General features: G+C 56.8%; 14 protein-coding genes across 14 annotated transcripts; 8 read left to right on the top strand and 6 right to left on the bottom strand.

Annotated features, from left to right (window-relative positions):
* Window positions 1-159: 159 nt before the first annotated feature.
* KL911_004169 (uncharacterized protein) lies at window positions 160-1,791 on the top strand (the record flags this gene model as incomplete). The annotated part of the gene is made up of 1 exon (XM_043199430.1): window positions 160-1,791. One exon carries the CDS (start codon window positions 160-162, stop codon window positions 1,789-1,791), a length of 1,632 nt encoding a protein of 543 aa, XP_043052993.1.
* Window positions 1,792-1,958: 167 nt separating this feature from the next.
* KL911_004168 (uncharacterized protein) lies at window positions 1,959-3,506 on the top strand (the record flags this gene model as incomplete). Its single annotated transcript, XM_043199429.1, has 1 exon — window positions 1,959-3,506. The coding sequence occupies one exon, from the start codon at window positions 1,959-1,961 to the stop codon at window positions 3,504-3,506; it is 1,548 nt and encodes a 515-aa protein (XP_043052992.1).
* Window positions 3,507-3,572: 66 nt separating this feature from the next.
* Window positions 3,573-4,607, top strand: KL911_004167 (uncharacterized protein; the record flags this gene model as incomplete). Its single annotated transcript, XM_043199428.1, has 1 exon — window positions 3,573-4,607. One exon carries the CDS (start codon window positions 3,573-3,575, stop codon window positions 4,605-4,607), a length of 1,035 nt encoding a protein of 344 aa, XP_043052991.1.
* Window positions 4,608-4,973: 366 nt separating this feature from the next.
* KL911_004166 (uncharacterized protein) lies at window positions 4,974-6,302 on the top strand (the record flags this gene model as incomplete). Its single annotated transcript, XM_043199427.1, has 1 exon — window positions 4,974-6,302. The coding sequence occupies one exon, from the start codon at window positions 4,974-4,976 to the stop codon at window positions 6,300-6,302; it is 1,329 nt and encodes a 442-aa protein (XP_043052990.1).
* Window positions 6,303-6,369: 67 nt separating this feature from the next.
* Window positions 6,370-7,548, top strand: KL911_004165 (uncharacterized protein; the record flags this gene model as incomplete). The annotated part of the gene is made up of 1 exon (XM_043199426.1): window positions 6,370-7,548. One exon carries the CDS (start codon window positions 6,370-6,372, stop codon window positions 7,546-7,548), a length of 1,179 nt encoding a protein of 392 aa, XP_043052989.1.
* Window positions 7,549-7,852: 304 nt separating this feature from the next.
* Window positions 7,853-9,103, top strand: KL911_004164 (uncharacterized protein; the record flags this gene model as incomplete). The annotated part of the gene is made up of 1 exon (XM_043199425.1): window positions 7,853-9,103. One exon carries the CDS (start codon window positions 7,853-7,855, stop codon window positions 9,101-9,103), a length of 1,251 nt encoding a protein of 416 aa, XP_043052988.1.
* A 177-nt stretch (window positions 9,104-9,280) lies between these two features.
* KL911_004163 (uncharacterized protein) lies at window positions 9,281-11,275 on the top strand (the record flags this gene model as incomplete). Its single annotated transcript, XM_043199424.1, has 1 exon — window positions 9,281-11,275. One exon carries the CDS (start codon window positions 9,281-9,283, stop codon window positions 11,273-11,275), a length of 1,995 nt encoding a protein of 664 aa, XP_043052987.1.
* Window positions 11,276-11,392: 117 nt separating this feature from the next.
* Window positions 11,393-12,880, top strand: KL911_004162 (uncharacterized protein; the record flags this gene model as incomplete). Its single annotated transcript, XM_043199423.1, has 1 exon — window positions 11,393-12,880. One exon carries the CDS (start codon window positions 11,393-11,395, stop codon window positions 12,878-12,880), a length of 1,488 nt encoding a protein of 495 aa, XP_043052986.1.
* A 1-nt stretch (window position 12,881) lies between these two features.
* On the bottom strand, window positions 12,882-14,195 carry KL911_004161 (uncharacterized protein; the record flags this gene model as incomplete). The annotated part of the gene is made up of 1 exon (XM_043199422.1): window positions 12,882-14,195. The coding sequence occupies one exon, from the start codon at window positions 14,193-14,195 to the stop codon at window positions 12,882-12,884; it is 1,314 nt and encodes a 437-aa protein (XP_043052985.1).
* Window positions 14,196-14,255: 60 nt separating this feature from the next.
* KL911_004160 (uncharacterized protein) lies at window positions 14,256-14,720 on the bottom strand (the record flags this gene model as incomplete). The annotated part of the gene is made up of 1 exon (XM_043199421.1): window positions 14,256-14,720. The coding sequence occupies one exon, from the start codon at window positions 14,718-14,720 to the stop codon at window positions 14,256-14,258; it is 465 nt and encodes a 154-aa protein (XP_043052984.1).
* A 38-nt stretch (window positions 14,721-14,758) lies between these two features.
* Window positions 14,759-16,069, bottom strand: KL911_004159 (uncharacterized protein; the record flags this gene model as incomplete). The annotated part of the gene is made up of 1 exon (XM_043199419.1): window positions 14,759-16,069. One exon carries the CDS (start codon window positions 16,067-16,069, stop codon window positions 14,759-14,761), a length of 1,311 nt encoding a protein of 436 aa, XP_043052983.1.
* A 104-nt stretch (window positions 16,070-16,173) lies between these two features.
* KL911_004158 (uncharacterized protein) lies at window positions 16,174-17,778 on the bottom strand (the record flags this gene model as incomplete). Its single annotated transcript, XM_043199418.1, has 1 exon — window positions 16,174-17,778. The coding sequence occupies one exon, from the start codon at window positions 17,776-17,778 to the stop codon at window positions 16,174-16,176; it is 1,605 nt and encodes a 534-aa protein (XP_043052982.1).
* Window positions 17,779-17,842: 64 nt separating this feature from the next.
* Window positions 17,843-18,414, bottom strand: KL911_004157 (uncharacterized protein; the record flags this gene model as incomplete). The annotated part of the gene is made up of 2 exons (XM_043199417.1): window positions 17,843-18,177; window positions 18,252-18,414. The coding sequence occupies 2 exons, from the start codon at window positions 18,412-18,414 to the stop codon at window positions 17,843-17,845; spliced, it is 498 nt and encodes a 165-aa protein (XP_043052981.1).
* Window positions 18,415-18,495: 81 nt separating this feature from the next.
* KL911_004156 (uncharacterized protein) lies at window positions 18,496-20,400 on the bottom strand (the record flags this gene model as incomplete). The annotated part of the gene is made up of 1 exon (XM_043199416.1): window positions 18,496-20,400. The coding sequence occupies one exon, from the start codon at window positions 20,398-20,400 to the stop codon at window positions 18,496-18,498; it is 1,905 nt and encodes a 634-aa protein (XP_043052980.1).
* Between the last annotated feature and the right edge of the window lie 10 nt (window positions 20,401-20,410).

Here is a 20,410-nt window from a genome sequence, read left to right as displayed (position 1 = left end):
ATGCGCCGACAGCGGCCCTAAATTATTTGCAGTCGACAAGACCGGCGATTCCTCATGTAGCAAAAAATAAACACCGCCCCTGTTTACAATAAATAAAAGTTTCTTCCTCCCTTCGGTCACAAGACCCGCCATTACTAGCCCCATTTGCATTATACGAACATGGCACGCAAAATTGCCATCGATGCTATAGAATTTCTCAAAGGCAGAGTGTATCTCGGCAGCTACGACTACCATCCTCAGAACACAGATGACCTCGTATTCTTCACCGTCGAGGACGCTCTGCCGTACAACGCGTTCCACCTGGACTTTGGCCCTTTGCATCTGGGCCATCTGTATAGGTTCGCTGTGACTTTGCACAACATTCTGAACGACAGTGCCAACAAAAGTAAGGCCGTTGTGTTCTACTCCTCCACCGGCGCAAAACAAAGAACTAATGCCGCTTGTCTCCTGTGTTGCTACATGGTGCTTGTCCAGAACTGGTCGCCGCACCAGGTGCTCCAGCCAATAGCCCAGCAGGAACCTCCGTTCTGCGGCTTTAGAGACGCTGGCTACTCCAATGCCGACTTCGAGCTCACCATCCAGGACGTGGTGTACGGGGTCTGGCGGGCCAAGGAGCGCGGCATGCTCGACATCACCTCCTTCAATTTGGAAGAGTACGAGCAGTATGAGAGAGTGGACCAGGGAGACTTCAACGTCATATCCAAAGACTTCATCGCATTTGCATCGCCCAAGCAGTCTCGACCAGGAGCTCCTCTCAACGAGCCTTTCCGCAAGGTGTTGGAATACTTCGTCAACAACAACGTCCAGCTCGTGGTGAGACTGAACTCTCATCTGTACGATAAGAACGAGTTTGAAAAGAGAGGTATAAAACACATCGACATGATCTTCGAGGACGGAACCTGTCCTACGATGGAGTACGTGCAGAAATTTATTGGAGCAGCAGAAACCGTGATCCAGAAAGGAGGCAAGATTGCCGTTCACTGCAAGGCCGGCCTGGGCAGAACAGGGTGTCTGATCGGCGCACATTTGATCTACACACACGGTTTCACAGCTAACGAGTGTATCGCATACATGAGAATGATCAGACCGGGAATGGTTGTTGGGCCCCAGCAGCACTGGCTGTATCTACACCAGAACCAGTTCAGAGACTGGCGGTACACCATGGTGCTCGACGACCAGCCAGATGAAGCCATTGGAGGCCTGCATTCTTTGGTCTCGTACACAGTTATCGAGGAAAGGCAGGCTCTTGTGGTTGACACAGAGTTGCGCCGCCACGTGATGACGCCTGTTCGCAGACGGAAAGTCTCTGGAACGCTCAAGATCGCTCAGAAGGCTGTTCCCATGGATAGCCCCGGGCAGCCTCGTAAGTACCGCTCTTCCACGAAGGAGAACCATCCGTACGCCAACTCCGACGAGGAGGCTACGTACGAGTCTATTGCGCATGAACTCTCCAGTCCGCAGCGCAAGAGTACGAGACAGGACGAGGAATATTACGGTTCTGAGTACGAGATCTCTGAAAAGACGAAAAAAACCAGTCCGCAAGGGTCTCCTTATTTCCGCCGCGTCTCCACGACTACCACCACGACCACTACAATCTCGTCATCTCCTACGCATTCGGCATCCAACGAGTCGGGTATTCTGACTATATCTAAGCAGAGAGCCTCTTTAGGATCCAAGGATGGAAAGGTAAGAGGAGGCGGTTCTCGCCTGTCAAGCTCCAACGAGAAAGTGATAGGCAACGTTGGCGTGAGAAAAGTCTCTGCTCCGAGAAGGATCACGTCTGGGATGTAATGTGTTTTCGCTTCGTATTGCTCTTTGAAGCTATTAGTGCTGAATAGATTTTAGTTGGATCATCACCAGCCTCCACAGCCTCGCATAAAATGTAAATAATAAATATTGATACATAACAAGAAGAAAGTACAGCTGATTTATCTTGTTGGCCAGGTTTTTCCTTCATAATGAGCAACGGATACGTTAGCAGTCGTCGCAAGTCTCTTATTCCGCGACGAAACGTGACACCCTCGGGGTCGCTGCGACAGACTAGTGGAGGGAACAGTTCAAGAAGCATGCTTCCCATGCCGTCCTCAGCCAGAGTGGAGCCTATTCCCGCTGAGTACAGAACGCCCAAAGAATACATTGATATCCTGGAGGCATATGTTGATCAGGATCTGATTCTGGAGAAACAGCAAACCACACAGCTTATACAGAAGATCAATGTCGTGATGGCCCAGATGCAGGAGCTTACAAACGAGAAGAACCAGATCATCCGCGAGAAGCGCAAGATACAGAGCCTGATAAGCGATCTAAAGGCGAATTACGAAAATCTTGATAAAACTCTCGTGATAAAGAACAAAAGCATAGACAACGAGGTGCGACACAACAAGAGAATTTTGGAAGTGAAAAAAAAGGAGCTCGACGAGACGTCGCGCGAAAAAGTGCGAGAAGTAGAGCGACAGATACACGAGATGATGCAGGCCACACTACAGGACGAGGAGGAGGACCGTGTGCGGGCACAGGAGCTTCGGAAATTAGAGGTACAGAATACGGAGCTCGAGGAGGAGTTGCGACGGTTGCAGGCAGATAACAAGCGCAAACTCAGCGATGTGGTGTCGGAGGTGGACGCTGAAATAAGAGAGAAGAATAAACGGAAGGAGCAGGATCTAAGTGAGCCGCGGCGTGTGGTTCTTGAACTGAGATCTGATCTGGAGCGAGCCAATGATGAATTGTCGAAAAAAGAGGAGTTGTTGAAACAATTGGACTCCACAATTGAGCAGCACAGGTCTGATATTGACAGTATGAAAAACTACAAAGGAACGCTGGACGAGCAGATGCTGGAGCTGGAGACGCAGAAAAACGAGCTGGTCTCGAAGTTGAAAGCGGTGAGCGCGAGAGTGGAGCTTTTCATCGAGACGGACTACACAACTGCCCAAGCGGAGTACTCTGTGATTCAGGAAAAGCTGAACAGCGAGAGACTCACGCGTCTGAAGATCGAAGACGAGATAATGGAGCACCAAGGCAAGCTCCGCGTTATGGTGGAGCCACAAGCGCAGATACCGAACGAATTGACCGGCTGTGTGACCGACTATGTGGAGGACCGGGTCTGCGTGTTTGTTGAGTCAGCGCTGATGGGAGTTAGCTGTGTGATTCTTCTGGTCCACGCGCAAAGGGACTATTTTGGGATCATTCAGGGGCATTTGGAGAAACGAAGGAACACACAGCGATACGAGAACTGGCAGATTGAGATTTCGGAGGCCACCGCCAGCCACGTGGCTCAGCGAGAACTCAAGGTGACAAGTTGCAACGCCAACACGAAAAAGAGGCTCGCGGCCAGCGTCATCTGCGCTGCCGTGGACGGGGGCAGCATCTCTGCCCAAACACGGGACTTGTGCGCGAGCAGAAAAACGATGGTAATTTGGGGACACACAGACGTCGACGAGACATCGGCTGAGGCTTGGCAGGTGCTGGGGACGCTGCAGAGGGCCAGACGAGATGCTACGCAGAAGTAGATTGCGCACGCACGACCTTTTCATTAGTGGGTAAAAAATTTCAGGAAAATAAATATTTCACCAACCATGATGAGACCTCTGATGTTAAAGGGTCACGACCGTTCGTTGACCCAAGTGAAGTTCAACAGGGAGGGAGACCTTCTTTTCTCCGTTTCGAAAGGTAAGGAGGCGTCCGTCTGGTACTCGTCGAACGGAGAGAGACTGGGGACTTTTGTTGGACACAACGGTACCATCTGGTCGATCGACATCGATCCCGAGACAGACTACGCTGTGACTGGCAGCGCCGACTTTACTGCCAAGCTGTGGAAGGCGGAGAACGGGCAGTGTATTCACACATGGACGCTGGAGTCGCCGGTTAAAAGGGTCGAGTTCAGCCCGGACGGGAGCCAGGTGTTGATGGTTACCGACCAGGTGATGGGCCAGACGGGTAAAATCAAGATTTTCGACATCGATCACACACAGAACGCGCAACCATCCACTCCGAAGCTGGAAATCGTGAACGAGGACGGTCCTGCCTCGCGGTTTACCGTGGCCGGCTGGTCGTACGGAGCATTCTACATTCTGGCTGCCCATGCGGACGGAAAAGTGAGCAAGTACGACGCCAAGACGGGCGAGCTGCTAGGCAGCACGAGAAACCAGGAGATGCTGCTGACGGACCTGCAGTTCTCGCCCGACAGGACGTACTTCATCGTCTCGTCGAAGGACAAGACCGCGTGTCTGTACGACGTTGACCGTCTGTCGCTGCTGAAGCGGTACACTGCGGACGTGCCGATGAACTCCGCATGCATCACGCCGGTCAAGGAGTTTGTGATTCTGGGAGGAGGTCAGGACGCCAGAGAGGTCACCACGACGTCGCTGTCGGAGGGTAAGTTCGAGTCGAGATTCTACCACAAGATATTCGAGGAGGAAATAGGCCGTGTAAAGGGCCACTTCGGCCCGCTGAACTACGTGGCTGTGCATCCTAAAGGAACGTGCTACGCATCTGGAGGAGAAGACGGTTTCGTGCGTCTGCACCACTTCCACAAGTCCTACTTCGAGTTCCTCTACGACGTGGAGAAAACCGCCCAGGCCACACAGCAGTTCGAGATCGAAGCTAAATAGAAAACAACTCGTCTATTGGGTCTACGTAGTGAGCATTTCCTCTATTTTTTCGCGGCCTCGGCCTGTCTGCGCTCCTCGGCCGCCTTCTGCTTCGCGCGCAGAATCTCCGCGTCGCGCTCCATCCGCTTCTTCGGATCGCCCTCCTTCTTGCGCCCCTTTGCCTGCTCCTGCTGCTTCTTCAGGTTCTTCTGTCTTGCGAGCTCTCTCTGGTTGCCCCGTGCCATGGCCGATTGCAGCTCATTTTCCAGAAAAAACACATTTATTCTCTGGTGCCGGGTGCGAGGGTGCCCGATCTGGCTCGCAGCTCAAACCAGTATATTTTTACTTTAGTGCGCTCTCCTTTCCAGGTGCACGGATGTACTTACCATGATCACCGCATTCTTTGTGTACAACGGCAAGGGCGAGGTGCTGATCTCGCGGCTGTTCCGCGACGGCGTCCGCCGCAACGTCTGCGAGGTGTTCCGCATCCAGGTCATCTCCAAATGCTCCGATATCAAGTCCCCCGTGCTGACCCTGGGCTCCACCTCGTTTCTGCACATCCGTCACGGTGCGCTGTGGATTGTCGCCGTCACGCGCTCCAACGTGGACGCTTCCGTTGTTCTCGAGTACCTGCACCGCTTTGTGGACCTGCTGAAACGGCTTTTCGAGCTGGACAACGTGACCGAGGACGACGTCAAGGCCAACTTTCCGCTCGTTTACGAGGTCCTGGACGAGTCCATAGAGTCCGGCCATGTCTCCAACATGGACCTGTCCACATTGCGGCCGTACCTGTCCGCGCCGGTCGCCGAAACCGGCAGATTTAAAAACCACACCGCCTCGGGCCTGCTAGCCAAAGCAGGCACCATCAGACGCAAGTCCGCGGGCAAACTCCCGCAGATCATCAACGCTCCGCTCGATGCCGCCGCCGCTCCGCACCCCTGGCGGCCGCAGGCCCCCAAATACAAGAAAAACTCGGTCCAGATCGACGTCATCGAGGACTTCAACCTGCTCACCACGGCCAACGGCTTTGTGCTGCGGTCGTTTGTCGAGGGCCGTATCTTGATGGACTGCCGGCTCTCCGGGGTGCCAACGTGTCTTTTTGGCCTCGTCCACGAAAACCAGGGCGACGCGTACGAGGAACTCAAATCCAGCGACTGCACGTTCCACCAGTGCGTCAGCCTCAAAGACTTCGACGAGCACAGAATTATTAAGTTTGTTCCTCCTGACGGCAAGTTTGAGCTGCTGAGCTACCGCACAGACGTGGAGAACCCACCGTTCAGCGTCTTCACCACAAGAGAAGCCTACAGCGGCGACTCCGAGTCGTCGTACACGGTCGACTTGGAGTCTGCATATCCGTCAACCGTCGCTGCCACCAACGTTGTTCTCCGGATCCCTGTGCCGCCGGGAACGTCGAAACTGCGGGCAAACACGGAAATAGGCAAGTGCCGACTTGTCGAAGAGGAAAACGTGGTGCAATGGAGCATCAAGAAGATGAACGGCGGCCAGAAGCACAGACTGCAGTTTGCCGTGCCCAACAGCGCTGCCGACGCTGTGGCTGCAAAACCGCCGATCTCGCTCAGCTTCTCGATCGACTCGTATTCTGTGGGAGGCCACAAAGTCCAGTTCTTCAAAGTGCACGAGCCCACCATGAACTATGCCACAGTCAAGAGCGTCACATACCTGTCCAGAGCGAAAAGCTACGAGGTCCGCATGTGACGGGGGCATCCGTACACCGGACGCGAAAAAAAATATACGATTTATTTCCCCGCATAGAGCTGTTTCGATGCTGTCGAGTCCGTTGCGCTTGCAGCGTCTACGGCGGACGCTGTCACCGCAGCCTTTGCGCAGCGTGTCGCAGATGCGACAGGTGAAACTGTCGTGGCTCAATGGGCCGTCAAATGCCGCGGTCGAAACGGCTGGGGCGCGGCTGCGGATCAGGAAGCGGCTGGACGAGCTTTTGCGCAAATCGGTGCCGTACGGCGATCTCAAGCAGCTGATGCTCAGTAGACCCGTCTCCGAAAAACCCTACACTTTTGAAAGAGCGACAGACCGGTATCTGACCCAGTTCGAGAGACCACCTGATCGTGCAGATGTGTCTGGTACAGACTTCTCAATGGTGAGCCACGAATACTACAATGCGCGCAGACAGAGGTACGAGGCGAAGCTGAACAATGCTCTGGCCGTCGACCCGCTCTCGTCGCCGGCGTATCTGAAGTTCTTCAAAGAGCTGCGAAGGGACAAGGTCGGCATTTCGCGGCTGCAGAAGGCGTACTTCGCGCTGCCCCGGCCAGCGCCGTTGTACATGCAAACGCAGGACCTGGAGGTCTTCATAGGGTATCTGTGCGGCTGTCCGCGTGCTTTGCGCAAAGACACTTTTGGAGTACACTTTTTGCACGACATGCACCAGTCGGGACTGAAGCTGGGTCTCGGCGAGTTTGTCAAGCTGCTGGACTCCTTGAAAGGCATAGTCACGCTTGACTCCGTGTACGGGATATACAAGCAGCAGTACGACGCGTCTCCCACGTTTATGGGACGCATGCTGAACTACTCGTTGTCCGCGCGAAATATGGCCGGATGGGACGTGGACTCAAAATCCGCGATGACGAGGCTACAGCGCCGGATACTGAAGGACCTCGTGAACCACAACGCTGCGCCCAACATGTATCTGATGCAGCAGTTACTGAAAGTTGGCCGCAGAGCGCCCGACTCGCTGTTCCTGTTGGAGATCACAGAGCTGGCTTTGCACGGCCGCGTCGTGCACAGACAGACGGTGCGCACGATAGCACACTGCATGGAGCAGCAGCAGGAAGAGGATCTGGCGGCCGAGTTTCGGCAGGCGTATAGACTGCTGAACGAGCGGTTCGACACACATCTGGACCCGAGTGCGCAGTTCCAGCGGGGCCGGGTGCTTGAGCACCTTCTGGAGCAGACAGCAGGGAGCTGGTGCGAGGTTGTGTACTAGGCAGCGCGTGGTAGCAGGCCAGATCTGGGCACTTTTTTTTTATACAGAACACCTCTTAACACCGCGAGAATCTTTCTTTAGAAGGCGCAATTTTGGCCACGCAAAAAAAAATTGTCAAGTGGAGTGTTAAATCAGTTGTACCCGGTGTGATAACATAGAAGCACCGACTAGCGATAAAAGGACACAGACGCGTTTCAGAGATCCCTGTAGGACTAGTCGCCGTACCGTTTTTCCAGAGAAAGAAGAGTCGAAAAACAGTCGAGTTCGCCTATACAGCAAGCAAACCGTTACAGATTAGAAAGCGATGTCTGAGCCTATCAAGAAGGGCAACATCGCCCAGGCACCTACCCCGCACAACACGCCGGCCTCTGTGAGTGGATCATACCTGAAAAACGCACCTTTGCCTACAATCCCATCCACGATCAAGGAGGACGACGAGTTGCGCAAGAAGCTGCTGGCCAACCCTGCCATCCTGTCTATGATCGAGGGCAAGCTGAACACGCTGGTCGGCACGGACTCGGGCTACGTGAAGGCACTTCCTCCGAAGATCAAAAACCGGCTGTATGGGCTGAAGGCCTTGCAACAGAAACAGTTCAAGCTGGAAGCGGAATTTCAGATGGAGCTGTTGAACCTCGAGAAAAAGTACCACGAGAAGCACCGGCCGATATTCGAAAAGAGAAAGAAGCTCGTCACGGGCCTCGTCGAGCCTGCTCCGGAGGAGATCGAGGAGGGCCAGGCGCTGATGGGCGAGGAAGAGGACGAGGAGGACGATGCCGACGAGACCAAGACGGAGATCGACGAGAGTCTGAAGGACGTCAAGGGCGTGCCAAGTTTCTGGCTCACAGCCATGGAGAACCTGGGTCCGATCGCCGAGCTGATCACGGACCGCGACTCGGAGGCCTTGAACCACCTGATCGACATAAGACTGGAGTATTTCGACGCTCTCGGGTTCAGGCTGGTGTTCGAGTTTGAGGAGAACGACTACTTCACCAACAGGGAGCTTGTCAAGACATACTACTACCAGAAGGAGCTCGGCTACTCGCGGGACTTTGTGTACGACCACGCGGAGGGCTGCGACATCAAATGGAAGGACAACGACCACAACCTCACGATCACGGTGGAGAAGCGGAAACAGAGAAACAAGCACACGAAACAGGTGAGGACGATCGAGAAGCTGACGGCCGTGGACTCGTTCTTCAACTTCTTCAACCCGCCACAGCCGCCAAAGAGCAAAAAGGAGGACGAAGACCAAGACGAGGACGAGGAGGAAGAGCAAGAGGAGGAGGACCTCGAGCAGCGCCTGCAGCTGGACTACGAGATCGGCGAGCTGTTCAAGGACAAGCTGCTTCCTAGAGCGATTGACTGGTTCACGGGACAGGCGTTGGAGTATGAGTACGACGACGGCGAGGAGGAGGAATACGAAGAGGACTACGAGGAGGACGAGGAGGACTCCGAGGCGGACGAGACCGACGCAGACGACGACTCGGAGGAAGAGAGCTCCGGCCAGGCCGGCACTGCCAAGGCGCAGCAGCCGGCTGAGTGCAAGCAGCAGTGAGGACGGAGAGCTTATTTTTGCTTGTAGGGAAGCTGAAACTGTATTTAAGCAAATAAGAATAAAATTCGCCACGGGCCATGTGGCGCAGAAATAATACCGTGTACTAATCCTAATATGTGCAAAAAAGAGACATTATTTTGATTCGCTAGCAGGTGTTATTTATTCTTTGCGCACTGCATGTCCAAACATCTTCCGCGATCGCACACCAGCAAGCTTCCCCCGACGCACCATCTGTACAAGAGCCTCCTGGCCCTTGTATCGTTGCTGCCCAATCTCTCCAACGCCCTGCCGCTTCCCGTGAAGGGGCTAGTGGCCAGAGGAATCGTCCACACGGCCGGCAAACACCACGAGCCGCTGTCTGATGGCGAGTTCTACATGTACATGGCTGCGTCGATCTCGTTGGTTCTGCTCGGCGGCGTTTTTGCCGGCCTCACGCTGGGGCTCATGGGCCAGGACGAGCTGTACCTAAAGGTGATCGCCGATAGCGGGACGCCTAACGAGCGCAAGTGGGCGCACGAGGTGCTGAAGCTGATTGGCCGCGGCAAGCACTGGGTGCTTGTGACGCTGCTGCTGTCCAACGTGATCACCAACGAGACGCTGCCGGTGATGCTTGACCGGTTTCTGGGCGGCGGGTTTGCGGCCGTTTTCTCTGCCACCGCGTCGATCGTGATTTTCGGCGAGATCATCCCGCAGTCCGTGTGTGTCCGCTACGGCCTGCAGCTTGGAGCGTACTTTGCGCCCTTCGTGCTCGTGCTGATGTACCTGATGTACCCGGTGGCGTACCCGATTGCGCTGCTGCTGGACTACATTCTGGGCCAGGACCACGGCACCGCGTACCGCAAGTCCGGTCTCAAGACGCTTGTCACGCTGCACAAGACCATGGGCGTCGAGCGGCTCAACCAGGACGAGGTCACCATCATCAGCGCAGTGCTGGACCTGAAGGAGAAGCCGGTGTGTGCGATCATGACCCCGATCGACAAGGTGTATACGCTGCCCTCGGACCGCATTCTGGACGAGGAGGTGGTGGAGGAGATTTTCAACGCCGGGTTCTCGCGGATCCCGATCCATCTGCCTGGCGAGCCAACCAACTTCGTTGGCATGCTGCTGGTGCGGATTCTGATCAGCTACGACCCGGAGGACGCGCTGCCCGTTTCGTCGTTCCCGCTGGCCACGCTGCCGGAGACGTCGTTGGACACCTCGTGTCTGAATATTTTGAACTACTTCCAGGAAGGAAAGTCGCACATGGTGATTGTAAGCACGACGCCCGGCATGGACACGGGCGCCGTGGGGGTTCTGACGCTGGAGGACGTGATCGAGGAGCTGATTGGCGAGGAGATCGTCGACGAAAGCGACGTCTACGTCGACGTGAACAAAAACATCCGACGCAGCATCCCCGGCCCGCTGGCCAAGAAAAACGTCTCGTCGTACTTGCACAGCCTGTACACGTCGAGAGCCAGCGCACAGAGCTCGCCGACCAGGCAGTCGTCTCCTCCGGCGCCCGCTTACTACCCGAAGCGCGATAGCCAGGACACCCTGACCGCGCGCGAGAACAGCACGCTGAGAGTCAAGTCGCCGGCGGGCGAGCCAGCACACAACACACAGATCAACTCGACGATCGCCAACGGCATCAAGCCGTCGAACCTAGCCGTCAACCCGCTGCAGACGAACAACGCTCACGTGACGATCAAAAAGCAGCCGCAGCTGGATCCGCCGCCGAACTACGGGTCTGCCGAGGAAAACCGCGATGTGTCTGCCGAAGGCCACCACAAGCCGGTAGTGCGCAAAGTCTCGCTCACACAGCAGAAGGTCGTGCAGAAGCGGTTCACCATTCCGAGCCAGAAGAGCAAGCGGTCGTCGGTCGACTTGTCGGACGTCCAGCAGCAAACGTCGCCACTGCCGTCGGCAGCCTCGGAAGATACCGAGCAGACTGTCAACCTGCCGATGGCGTCAAGTCACTCCACCAGGAGCAACAGCGGGATCATCGAGAACGTCGTGAGCGTGCGCGGAGTCAGCAAGACTGTTATTGGCGAGAGCGCGGTGAGCGACGCGATGGACATTGGCGACGAAAACGACTCGGGCGACCCGGCCAGCAGCGAGAAGGTGCCGTTTTTGAAGACGGAGAACGGCTCCACGCCTCGCCGAGACTCGAAACGGTTCTGGGACTGGGGCTAGCCTCGACGCGTCGATCGGCGCCAGGTTTTCTATATTTTTTATAATTTTCCTCATAACGCTTCTCATTGTTTTGTCCCGTTGCTTCTTTCGCAAAGTCCGTATAGAACGCCCAAAACCATGCCGAAACCGACGGACCTGCCTCAGAACCAGGTCGCGGTCTCGAATGTAAGCATGAGACGCAACGAATCGTCGTCCTCGCTCCAGTCGCACTCCAGCAACGTTGGAACGGGCAACGGAAGCCATGTGCTGGCGAAGCTTTTCCGGAAGGGCTCTGATCGGTCGAGCCCGAAAATTCCGAGCCGCGGAGCGTCCATGAACAACACTCCATCGGTGCTGACGCCAACCTCGTCCAACCTCACGCCACGAGTGAGCAAGAGCAGCAATGCCTCTACCGCGGAGAGCACCGATTCGTCGTCGGTGCGGCACCTGTCGCTCAAGCGGTTCCTGAAACCGATCCAGCGCTCGGCCAAGGCCAAGGAGCAGCAGGAACACTTGCAGCAGGTGATCCAGCACAAGCTCAACAAGCTCAAAATCGGCAACCACCACCATCACCACAAGGAACAGCCGAGGGCGGAGCCGTTATTGCCGCCCCAGCCGGACGGACATCATGAGGGGGCCGTGCGCAAGCTGGTTGCCCACTATGGTGAGATTCCGGACGCTGCCGTCGAGAAAAGCGTGCTGGGCGAAGGAGCGGGCGGCTCGGTCCTGATCGTGCGCCGGCCTTCGGACGGCCAGGTGTTTGCGATCAAGAAATTCCGGCCGCGGACGTCGCGCGAGTCGGACTACGAGTACCGAAAAAAAGTGATCAACGAGTACAACCTGCTCGTGGACCTGGATCACGAGAACATTATCCGTGTTTATGAGCTGCTCAACGAGCACACGCTGTACGTGATGGTGATGGAGTATTGCGCGTATGACTTCTTTACAATTGTGATGGGTGGAGTGATGTTGAAAGACGAGATATATTGCTATTTCAAGCAGATGGCCGAAGGCGTGCTCTATCTTCACAGCCAGGGAATTGCGCATCGCGACTTGAAGCTAGACAACTGCGTGGTGAACGAGGAGGGGATCTTGAAGCTGGTTGACTTTGGCTCGGCCTCAAGGTTCAGAATGCCCGACAGCGACCCGGACCAGAATATCATCCCGGTTCGGGGCGTTGTCGGGTCAGATCCATACCTGGCTCCGGAGTGTCTGTCGATGGGCTCGTACGACCCGCGGCCGGCCGACGTGTGGTCGTTGGCCATTATGTTTTGCTGCATGGTTTTGAGACGGTTCCCGTGGAAGATTCCAAAGACGACAGACTCCTCGTTTCGGGCGTTTATTGGCGAGCCAGGCGACGAGGGCAAGGCTTCGTCGGGCTCTGGCCGACTTTTGAAACTGCTGCCGGCGGCCTCGCGGCCGCTCATTGGCGCCATGCTCATGGTGGCGGTCGACAAACGGATCACCATGGACGGGCTACAAAACGATGCCTTTTTCAACGGAATTGACTGGTGTCACAGCTCTATCAAGGGCGACCATACACATCATCTAATTACAGAGAAGGACCTCGAGAGAATTGAGGCCGAGCGCAGAAAACAGAGCGAGATGGCCAAGAAGATGGGCTGATTCACCACCCGTGGTCGTACAGCATCGACACGGACTCTCCATTATTTATTCTGCGGATCGCCTCGGACAAGATCCTTGACACGTCCAGAATGACCATCTCTTTGGCGTCCAACTCGGCCACGTGTGCGGCCTGGTCCACCGAGTTGGTGGTGATGATTTTGTCAATTTGGGATTCTTTGAGCTTGCGCATCGCGTCTCCGCTGAAGATGCCGTGCGTGATCAGTGCATACACGTATTTGGCGCCCTGATCCTTGAGCAGACTGGCCGCGCGCGTGATTGTGTTGCAAGTGTCTGCCAGGTCGTCGACCACCACACAGACTTTGTCCTGGACGTCTCCGACGAGCATCGTCGTGGCGACGTACTGCTGGTCAGCCGCAGGCTGGCCATTGGATGCGCTGGAGGGTGAGCGGCGACCCGGAAACCCGGGCGTGGCAAAACTGACGCTGTTCAAACTCGATGTGGACGGGTTGGAGTGCACCATCAGCTCCGATTGCGCCTGCGCGGTGTCGACCTTCTGACGGCGCTCTTTGTGGATCAGGGCGAACGGCATGCACAGCGTGTCCGCTAGGGCGGCCGCGCGCTTCGCTCCACCAGCGTCCGGCGACACTATCACGCAGTCTTTGTAGTTTGGCACGTAGTTTGTAATATAGTGCTGGAATAACGGCTTGGACAGCAAATTGTCCACGGGGATGTCGAAAAAGCCCTGAAACTGGGCGTCGTGCAGGTCCATGGTGATGATATGGTTAGCTCCCGCGGAGGTGAGCAGGTTTGCAATCAAGGTGCCGCTCTGGGCGATCCAGGACCGATACCCCGTCGGATTGGCGATCGAGGCCTCGTTGGTGTGCAGAGTCTTGAGCGACGAGTGGGTGCTCACGGCGCGCTGACTGAGCACGCTTTTCGGGCTCGGGTCACGAACGTTGGCCCGCGACGGCAGTTTCGGGGACTGCGGCACGCTGTCGGGCACTTTAGACCCTCTGTGCTGGGCTCCTCTTGGAACACCCCGTTTGCTGGCCTGGGACTCGACCTGGCGCGAGTAGAAGAAGAGCGGACACACGACGGTGATCTTTTTAGCAGAGGCCATCTTGCACGCAGAGATCATGATCAGCAGCTGCATAAACAGGTCGTTAACGTGGCCTGCGCCCGACTGGACAATGAAAACGTCCTTCTCTCGCACGGAGTCGCCGAAGTGCACCGACGTTTCGCCATTGGCAAACTTCTTGAGCTCAACCTTGCCAGGTGGCAGGCCAAGATTGCGGCAGATCCGATCTGTGAGCTCCGGATTGGACGACCCAGAGAAGACGATAATGTCACGCATGGGAGAAATAGAAGTAATTAATAATTTGATTAGTATTTTTTTACCGACGCGACGCCGACGCTACACATTGCAGCCGGCCACCACGGAGTTCAGGTGCGTGTCGAACAGCTGGCATCTGATGGGCATGTCCAGTTGGTAGAAGGGGTTCTTGAGAACGTAATTGCAGTAGTGTTCGTAGATCTTGTCGTAGATGGCGGCGAATTTGGTCTCCTCCATGTTCGGCGACGCAAACACAATGATCTTGATGCCGGTGACGGTCTGGTTCATGAAGATCTTGAACTGCGACGTGGACACCTCACGCAGCCCCGTGCGGTTCGAGTTGGCCAGCGTCTTGGCCTTCTGGTAATTGTGGACGGCGTCCGGCGGCGTCAGTTTCGACGCTATGGCGTGCACTCCGTGCAGCGTGCTCGCAATGACGAGATAGTCATTGGACCTCTGCTTTGTGATCGGCGAGTTTACCGTTTTGAAGTCCTTTTGGTACAATAGCGAGCCGGACCGCGACGTGATGTAGATCGAATACAGCATGGAAAATAAATAATGCCAAATTTTTTATTTTACGTCTATTACAGTAGTCCCCGCTGGTTGCGTCTCTTGCGCTTGTCGCGGTAAACGCGATAGCCGAGAAGGCCGATGTACGCCAGGACAACAAACATGGCTGTGTACAGAGCGTACTTGAACAGACGCCACAGAAGGTTGAAGAAGTAGCCGATGGCTCCCCGCTCGTCGTTGTACAGCTCCTTGTTGAGCTGCTTGGCGCGCTGCTCTGCCCGCCTGAGCCGGCTCGCGCTGCGGCGGCGGGCGTTCTTCTTGGGCTTGTTGAAGCGGCGGTGCCGTCTCTTGGCCTCGTGCTGCTTTGTCTCGGCGTCGATTTTGTCGTCGAGTCGGTCGATCAGCGCGTCGATCGACTGCACAGGACGCCCCGAGGCATCCTTGAGCGAGTTCACCTCGATGCCGTACAGGTCCACGTTGTGGAACAGCTCGCCCGTCTCAGCACTGACCCCCACGTAAGGCGTCTCGGGGACGAGCGACGCAGCGAGGTCGGTCGTGCTGAAACAGGTTTTCCAGTTGTCGTTGCCCAGAAGATCGAACTCGACGCTGAAATAGCCAGACGAGCGAATATACCGCACCCGCATTCGCGAGGGCACATCGACTGGCGTGTTGTACGCCCTGTGCAGCGCGCAGCTGCCGAGCTCCGTCGTCGTCCCGTCGTCGTCCTTGTTGTACTTGCCCGCAAACCCGTTGTTGCTCTGGATCGAGACCCGGGGGAAGCTGTTGGCGCCCCTGTTGCCGCGCATCTTGCCCGGCGTGTTCTTGAACGTGTCCACAATCACCGCGAGCCCGTGGTAGTCGTTCTGCATGCCAAACATGTCGCCCTGGCTCAGCGGCTGGCTCGTGAGCCAGAACGCCATGCCGTCGCCGATCAGCGAGATCCGCGTCTGCTGGCCGTGGATCTTGAAGTCGACGATCGCCTCAAACGAGTCGGCGTCCTGCAGCGACACCGGCAGCCGCGAAAACACATAGCCGACGGAATTGGGCCGCTCGGACACCAGACGCACGTAGTCGGAGTCTTTTTTCATCACCATGTTGCCGCCGTTGTCGTAGTTGATCAGCGCCAGAGTGGCCGGGTTGACGAACGGCCTGCCGAAATTGAGGTACCGGATGTTTTCGCGGCGGATCTCCCGCTCCTGGATCAGACTCTGGACGTCGTTGGGCTCCTGGGCGGGCTCCTGGGCCACAGGTTTTTTGCGGCCGAACAAAAGCCACAGAACGCACAGCAGAAGCAGCGCCGCACCCAGCTTTGTCCTGTTGCGGGCACGGGCTAGTTGCCTGCCAAGCCGAGGGCGCTGAGCACCATAGCCGACTCCGATGTCCATGACGTGGAAAGTGCAAAGTGAAAAGTAGTTTCCAGAAAGCTACGGTGCAGAGATGTGGTGGTGGTGTGTGGGTGGGAGGCGGATGCATTACGTAAGTCTATAGTTCAGTACTGGAGGTTGGCGTAGGAGCAGCCGTTGACGGCAATCTGGCTCGCCATGCTGAGACTCGAGACGCTCGACGCGTCGGAGTCAACGCCGTAGATCATGACGCGGATGTTGTCGTTCTCGGTGCTGGAGTACGGCTCGTCTGATGCGCTGCTGTGCAGCAGGCCGTCGAAGACGGCTCGACGCCGCGGGGTACGCGCGCCGTAGCCACAGTCAGCGCAGTTGCCACACAGCCCACGGCGCGTGGGCAGCGGGAGGTCTATTATGTGGTCTGTCTCGTGCTCCTCGGGCACGGCGCGCTCCCTGCTGCGGACCTTGTCGAGCTGCACGTGATCGACAGGCACCTGACACGAGTACCTCCACTGGTCTGCCGGGTCGATTCTGGAGTCGACGGAGAGCGGGCCGGAGTCGGCGAAGCGCGAGCACGTGAGCACGTCCTGGCGGAACTCGAACAGGTCGCCGCGCTCCCACGGGTTGAGCCGGAGGTACTTGCAGAGGATGTGGAAGAGCTCTGTGGAGATGGGCAGGATGCGCTGCAGCACGGTGGGGTCCTTCACGAACGCCTTGAACGTGGTGTCCTGGAGCGACGCCCGCAGCCAAGGGTTTCTGATGGTGACGAGGTTGATTAGGATGATGGCCAGCGACCACACGTCGCCGGCGCTGGTCGGGAAGCGCACGTTCTCGCGCAGGCCCTCGGAGGACGGCTGCAGCAGGCGCTCCACGTGGATCGAGTGCGCGTCCTTGGAGTCGAAGCCCTGGCAGAAGTTCTGGATGCGCTCGGGCGACATGTAGTAGCTGGAGCCGCAGCAGATGTTGGACTCGATCTCGTGATCCTGGAGCGCGAGGCCGAAGTCGGCGAGGATCATCCTGGTGCCGTTGTCGGCGACGAGGATGTTCTCCGGCTTGATGTCGCAGTGGTAGACGTTTTTCGAGTGGCAGTACGTGATGGCGTCGACAAGCTGCAGAAACACGCTCTTGATGAGGAACGGGTCGTTTTTGTAGCGCTGCTGCTCCACAATCGTGTTGAACAGGTCGCCGTCCGGGTAGTAGTCCATCACGACGAAGATCGCCGGCTTGAGGTCGTACACCTTGTACAGCGACAGGATGTTGGGGTGCTTGTGTACCTTGAGCTGCAGACTGATCTCCTTGAGGATCTTGCAGTTTGTGCCGTTCTGCTCGATCATGTGCAGGCTGAGGAGGTTGGCCGCGAGCGCGCCGCCGTTCGCTAGCGCCATGTCCAGGATCTGGGCCTCCATCTGCTCCAGCAGCTTCTTGTTGCCGTGGACAGACTGGTTCTTGAGGATGACCTTGATGGCGTACATTTTGCCCGTGAACAGGTGGCGTGCCGAGTACACCACTCCGTACGAGCCGGAGCCAACCCGCTTCTCAAACTGGTACTTGTTGTTGAGAATAACGTTGGTGAGGGTTTTCATGGGAAATGTGTAAGGGGACCAAGACGGAGTGTATTTAACCAGGGTGGAGTTTCCCCACCGATCTGGGCGTCCCGAGCCGCACGAGTGACGCCTGGTCAGTCGATTCCCATCCGGAGCGGCAACCTGTGGATTGTCTCCGTGCAGAACAACGCGCGGCGGTGCAGCTGTCATGCACGCTCTGCGATTTTTTTTTCCGAAATGTCTCTCCACTATGCGCGTGCGATCGGCTGATGATTTACGCTGAAAAAATTTCGTGATAAGACCCTTCCCGATGGAGGCTCTCCGGTCCCTGGACCTGACGAAAACCCGGTGCGATGCCGTCAAACACCTGCTGACCCCGTTTGTGCCGGCCGCACAGCCCGCGCCCCCCTACGTGTCTGCGCTCGCCGCCGACACGCTGTTCCAGATCGTCGCCGTCAGAGACGTGTCGCGGTCGGCGATATCGTACATCGAGCGCCTGGCCGAGCTGATCGACGCGAACGAGGGCTTCTACGACCGCCAGACCAAGGCGCGCCCGCGCAAGCAGAAGGTCATCCGGTCCGCAGACGTCGACGGCGACGCGCACGAGCACTGGCCCGCGCAGGCAGCCTCCCCCACGTACCGGCTCACGCTCCAGGACGCGCACGGAAATCTCTGCTACGCACACGAGATCGAGCCTCTCGCATTCTTACGGAGCAACCCGGACCTGTACCCAGTCAGACTCGGGTCGAAATTGCTCGTGCAAAAAGGCGCCACAGTGGTGTTTGGCTCGGCATTCCAGCTCACATCCTCCACATGCCGCTTTCTCGGCGGCGAACTCCCCCACATGAACCACGACCTCTACCGTCGCGAGCTGCAGAATTTCAAACGTGAAATAAATTACACCGGGTAAATTATACATTTCGGGTTTTACTCCTCCAGCAACAGCTCCCACAATGCCTGCTCGTTCGGATAGTCGTGGTGGATCACGCTCACCAGCAGGTACTGCTCCAGCACCTGCGAGATCAGCGTGTGCGACACAGACCCGGGCGCGTACAGCATCTGCCATTCTCGCCAGATGTCGAACGCCTCCTCGCTCCACGCACGGAACGATTCCTCCTCAATGATGGTCGTTTGCACAATCTCTCTGTCGGGGAAAACCCCCCACGTAACACAGTTGCTCTTCTGGCCGGGCAGATTCGACGCGTAGCCCCCGCTGCTATCGGAAGCATAGTACGTAATGTATTCGTTGGCACTCAGTTTAGGCAGCAGCGCCTCCCAGTCTTTTTTCGAAATGAACATCTCCACAAACGCCTTCTGGTAGACGTAGCCGTTCTTAGGGCCCCATCCGAAGATCTTGTCGCTCGACTTGCTGCAGTTCGTGGCAGGCTGCGACGAAACCGTGAACCGGTTCAGCTCGTTCAGCCGGATCAGCTCCTCCTGGATCAGCGCCGTTTCCGGGTTTAGTCCCAGCTCCGACCACGGCAGCGCGTTGATCTTGCCGCTAAGGTAGTTGGTGAAGATTTTCGAGATGTCTTTGAGGCTCTCTGGGTACCCCCAGAGCTCGTACGCTTTGGTGGAGGTTATTTTCAGCGACGGGCCGTAACCGTCGATCTCGCCGTATGCGGGCGACCGCGAGTCGCCAAACCGTCCGTTCGGGAAATCGTCCCACGTGGCGTCCTTGCCCAGCGTGCCCTTGCCCGACGAGATCGAGACTATTGTCTTGACCTGCGACATCGAGTTTCGAGCTCCCGACCGTCTCATCGGAGCGTCCACTATAACCTGGTTATTCACCTGGCGGAACCTGTCGGCGAACGCCGCCCTTTTCGCCGTCGTCGTCGCCTCGTCAACGTCCTCGTCCGAAACCGTCTCCTCCTCGAGCTCCTCCTCCTCTTTCTTCTTCAGCACCTGCGAAAGAAGCTCGTTCTTGTTGATAATCTGTGCAATCGACTTCTCCAGGTTAAGCGTGTAAAAGTGGAACCCACGAATCTCGCCGTTGGTGTCTCTGTGTATTTTGGAAACCATCTCGGACAGCACGTCCACGCCGACCTCCTTGACCTTGTCGTCATCGTTTTGGATATCCTCGGGGAATCTCTCCAGTAGCGGCTCCGGAATCGACGCGTGGCTCAGTTTCGACGCACGCTGGAAGATGCTATAACCGTTGATTGGCATCAGACCGGGAATTATAATCAGGTCCTTGTTCTTGATCTCCTCGGTCGCCCTCACCGTCTTCACAAAATGCACAAACTTGTCCGTGTCGTAGAACATCTGCGTCACCAGAAAGTCCGCCCCGGCGTTCACCTTCTCCACCAGGTACGGCAAATCCTTTTTCATGTCCTGGTCGCTGTTGTCGGCCCCTTCCACATGGCCCTCCGGATATCCAGCCACTCCGATGCAGAAATAGTCGCCGTGCTGCTCTCTAATGTACCGAACAAGGTCGACGGCGTACTTAAAGTGGCCGTGGCGCTCGGGATCGACGCCGTCTCTCGGCGGGTCGCCCCTGAGAGCCAGCACGTTCCGGATTCCTGCCGCCTTGGCCCGCTCGAGAGCGTCGTCAATGACCTCTTTCGAGGTGTTGGTGCACGTGAGATGCAGGCACGTGGTCAGACCAAGCTCCTGCTGGCACGTCACCGCGAGATCCAGCGTCTTGTGCGCCGTGGTGCCGCCTGCCCCCCAAGTGACGGTGACGAAAAGCGGGCCCAGAAGAGCCATTCTGGTGAGCCGCGCGTACAGGTTGCGCAGTCCGTTTTCCGTCTTGGGCGGGAAGAACTCGAACGAGAAAAATGGGTCGTTCGGGCCCAGCGTCTTGATTTTCGCACTGATCTTGATGGACATGACTAACGAA

The sequence above is a fragment of the Ogataea haglerorum genome (assembly GCF_019207285.1).
Source record: "Ogataea haglerorum isolate 81-453-3 chromosome Unknown 81-453-3_NODE_12_length_311171_cov_96.283249, whole genome shotgun sequence".
Lineage (NCBI taxonomy): Eukaryota > Fungi > Ascomycota > Pichiomycetes > Pichiales > Pichiaceae > Ogataea > Ogataea haglerorum.
The sequence above is the reverse complement of the archived record's forward strand: the minus strand, read 5'-3'. Positions and strand labels throughout refer to the sequence as shown.